At 27.6% G+C, this 2,872-nt stretch overlaps 1 protein-coding gene across 1 annotated transcript; it reads left to right on the forward strand.

Annotated features, from left to right (window-relative positions):
- The first annotated feature begins 70 nt into the window (after positions 1–70).
- LOC107885782 (THAP domain-containing protein 2-like) lies at positions 71–1,706 on the forward strand. Its single transcript, XM_029485177.1, has 5 exons — positions 71–75; positions 832–1,025; positions 1,093–1,146; positions 1,206–1,268; positions 1,342–1,706. The coding sequence occupies exons 1-5, from the start codon at positions 71–73 to the stop codon at positions 1,704–1,706; spliced, it is 681 nt and encodes a 226-aa protein (XP_029341037.1).
- The last annotated feature ends 1,166 nt before the right edge of the window (positions 1,707–2,872 follow it).

The following is a 2,872-nucleotide window of genomic DNA, read 5'->3' on the forward strand; positions in this document are numbered from 1 at the left end:
TGATGGAAACTGTAGTAATTATGGAGTTCAAAAACTACACGGAGATAATTTATCTAAAATAACCGGAGTAATGAAGTATTTAACTGACATTTTATGGTCAAAAGTTTCTTCACAAAATATATCAAAGGAAGTATTACAATGTTTAGTTAGAACAAGGACTTTTATATGGCTGAATAATCTAAATACTACACTATTATATAATAAAAAACCATGTAAAAATAAAAAACTAATTACATTTTGTAAATAATAATAATAATATTAAAAATGTATTAAACTTTTCTCAAATACCTACGCATTGTGCTTGTTCTTGTCAAATAGACCTCGTAAAAGGATCTTATCATATAACTGTCAAAACCTTAGATCATATACAATGGATGGAGCTATGTGTGTATATCTCATACACCGAGCTGTGTCCAACATAACCCCCCACCACCAATTTAATTTCAGGGAACAACAAGTTTATGCGCCTGCGTCGTACCGGATCACAATCATATCAATGTCCATTGATAAGAAATAAAGATGAGTCGCAAATTTAAAATTTTACTTTTTTGTTTGTTAAAACTTAAAGTTCGAGTACTTTGTTACTCGTTAGTTCGATCTTTGAGTGCATCAGCGATGTTGTTTTTTTTGTCAGTCCTCAGCATTTAAAGTACCAGGCTTAATATTACACAAGTAAGTTATTGAAATGTAAATAATTAAACATAATAAAACATTAGATAAATTAGATTGTATAAATAATACACAATATAATATGGTTTTTGCATTGGGCTTTGCAATAGCTAATTAGCTATTAATATTACTATTACTTATTTACTTCATTTTAATTTTTAGTTTCCCAACGGACATAGAACTTCGGAAAATTTGGCTTACACGTTGTGGATATACCGAAAAAGAGTTTTTACCCCATAATAGGTTATGTTCACTAAATTTTGATGAAAATTCATACAAAAACACAAGATCAAAAAAGTTACTACAAAAAAATGCACTTCCAACAAAATTTAAAAAAATTTCTAAATTCAATTTTGGTAAGATGAGTTAGGAATGATTCAAATTTCTGTTATAATAGATTAACATAAAATTGTTTTATTTTAGCAGTTGAATGTGAACAGTCTACTTCAGAGATATCTATGAACGTGTCTCATCAGAGTAAGTATGATTCAAATTTATTTAATAATAGATATTAAAATAAAATTGTTTTATTTTAGAAGATGAATGTGAACAGTCTACTTCAGAGATGGCTATGAACGTGTCTGTTGAGAACATTCTAGGTACCAATTAATTTTTTGAATTACTGTTATTAATATGGAATATGTTTTGTTTTATATATTATATTTATTTAAGAAACTCCAAAACGTTCCAAGAGGCTTTGTTATATTGGTGACATAGCAACTCCTGATTTGAGTACACCTAAACGTGCAAAACAACATTTCAATTTGGCAAAACTTAAAATATTGAAACAAAGAAGAAAAATAAAAACACTACAACAGCGAGTGAAACGGCTTCAAAAAAAATTATCAACTTTATCTTCTTTGTTTCAACATTTGAAAAAACAAAATTTGATCAGTGAAGCAGCCCATGACACAATTTTGGTAACAAATAACAGGTGTAGTGACATTCAGCATTCTCTTAAAGACCTATTACCTCATAAATTCAGTAAATTATTAGTGATGGGTCGAACGCTGATTTTTAAATCGAACCAAACTTGAACCGAACTTTAAATTATTTTTTCGAACTTGAACCGAACCGAACCGTAATATTTTCTACCGAACCGAACCGAACCGAACCTAGAATCATTTTAAGTCGAACTCGAACTCGAACTCAATACTTTTTATCGTGTACATTGTACCAGCCTACAAATTAAATCAACCACAATTATTAATTAGTATTTAGTAATAAATTACTATTTCCTAATAATCATTATCAATTTTTATTTATTTTTAAGTTTGAACTATCGTGGCCAATAAGTCTGGTTAGAGACAAATATTTTCAAGTTCGATTTTCGAACAGTAAGAGATGCTTGATAGTTCGGTTCGAATATTTTTCATACCGAGTATGAATTTCGAACCAAACCGAACATCAAGGGTTCGGTTCGGTTCGGTTCGAGATTCGAACAGTTCGACCCATCACTATAAATTATATGTTAACAGTAGTAATTAGTTAATTAATATTAATATGTTCATTTTAAAATGTGTTTTGATATAATAAAATAAATTTTGAAATTTTGAAATGTAATTGTTTGTGAATTTCTTTTTTTTTTGTTTATTTTCATGTTTACATCAAGATTGTATAATATATATTATAATATATAATTATATAATTATATAATAATATAAACTTCATTTTTTTTTCATAGAATAATATATAATATATAATATTATATTATGTGTTAATAGTAGTAATTAGTTAATTAATATTAATATGTTCATTTTAAAATGTGTTTGATATAATAAAATAAATGTTGAGATTTTGAAATGTAATTGTTTGTGAGTTTCTTTTTTGTTGTTTGTTTTCATGTTTACATCAAGATTGTATAATATATATTATAATATATAATTATATAATAATAAACCTTCATTTTTTTTTCATAGAATAATACTTCTGAGGCAATTAAAGATATATTGAATAGAATCCCGAAATGCCAAGTATTCACCAGCTATGCGAAGCTTTGCTCTTACATTGCAATTTTATTCTGCTAAAGCATACATGTTTGTAAGGAAAACATTCAAAAATTTACTGCCTCATCTGACAACACTTAAATCGTGGTATTCAGTTGTCAATGGGAGAACCTGGGTTTACCAAAGAAGCTTTTGAAGCAATACAGTCACGTGTAAGCCAATCATCTCAACCAGTGGTATGCAATATTTGTATAGAC

This window comes from Acyrthosiphon pisum, chromosome X, assembly GCF_005508785.2.
Source record: "Acyrthosiphon pisum isolate AL4f chromosome X, pea_aphid_22Mar2018_4r6ur, whole genome shotgun sequence".
NCBI lineage: Eukaryota > Metazoa > Arthropoda > Insecta > Hemiptera > Aphididae > Acyrthosiphon > Acyrthosiphon pisum.